Here is a 684-nt window from a genome sequence, read left to right on the forward strand (position 1 = left end):
GATTTGTGGGAACTTAAACTCAGTATAATTTGGGTTCATACATTTGATTTCTTCACGGGTAGGAGTCCCAAGTACCTACACAAAGAGAGCATTTCAACTAAAAGGGAACTGTAGTTCATGAAATAGCAACTTATTCTCTTAAGAATAAAGTCAGGTAATTAACCTTGATTATTTCGACCAGCTGATCGACGCCACTCTCACCAGGAAAGAGAGGCTACAAGATTTAAGCAAGCCAGTAAGAGAGAGAGAAGAGAAAGGAAGGGAGGAAAAGAGAATCGTCTGATCCTTCCCTGCTTTGCAAAGAATGAGAAAGAAGTACCTGTCCAAGAAGTAACTCGGCAAGAACGCAGCCTGCAGACCATATATCAATTGCGGTAGTGTATTCAGTAGCCCCGAATATTAGTTCGGGTGCTCGATAATAACGAGAACAAATATATGATATATTTGGCTCGCCTTTCACCTGATAATAATGAGTGAAAAGGAAGCAAAATAAGCATTATGCACAAAAATGACGAATAGAAGCAACATAATAGACCCACTACTAAAAAGAATATCTGCATTGTCGAGAGATCAGACTCAAAAGAAGACCCTACCAGAACTTTTGCACTTCCAAAATCGCACAGCTTGACCTGATGAGTATGTGGATTAACCTGAACAACAACCTTATCAACAAGTAGCTTTCAA

At 39.5% G+C, this 684-nt stretch overlaps 1 protein-coding gene across 1 annotated transcript; it reads right to left on the reverse strand.

Annotated features, from left to right (window-relative positions):
* Positions 1-3: 3 nt before the first annotated feature.
* On the reverse strand, positions 4-680 carry LOC111787109 (shaggy-related protein kinase alpha-like; the record flags this gene model as incomplete). Its single annotated transcript, XM_023667247.1, has 4 exons — positions 4-75; positions 164-214; positions 320-460; positions 594-680. Coding segments are annotated over 4 exons (351 nt in total), but the record flags the coding sequence as incomplete, so codon positions are not given.
* Positions 681-684: the final 4 nt, after the last annotated feature.

Source organism: Cucurbita pepo, unplaced genomic scaffold (genome assembly GCF_002806865.2).
Source record: "Cucurbita pepo subsp. pepo cultivar mu-cu-16 unplaced genomic scaffold, ASM280686v2 Cp4.1_scaffold005405, whole genome shotgun sequence".
NCBI lineage: Eukaryota > Viridiplantae > Streptophyta > Magnoliopsida > Cucurbitales > Cucurbitaceae > Cucurbita > Cucurbita pepo.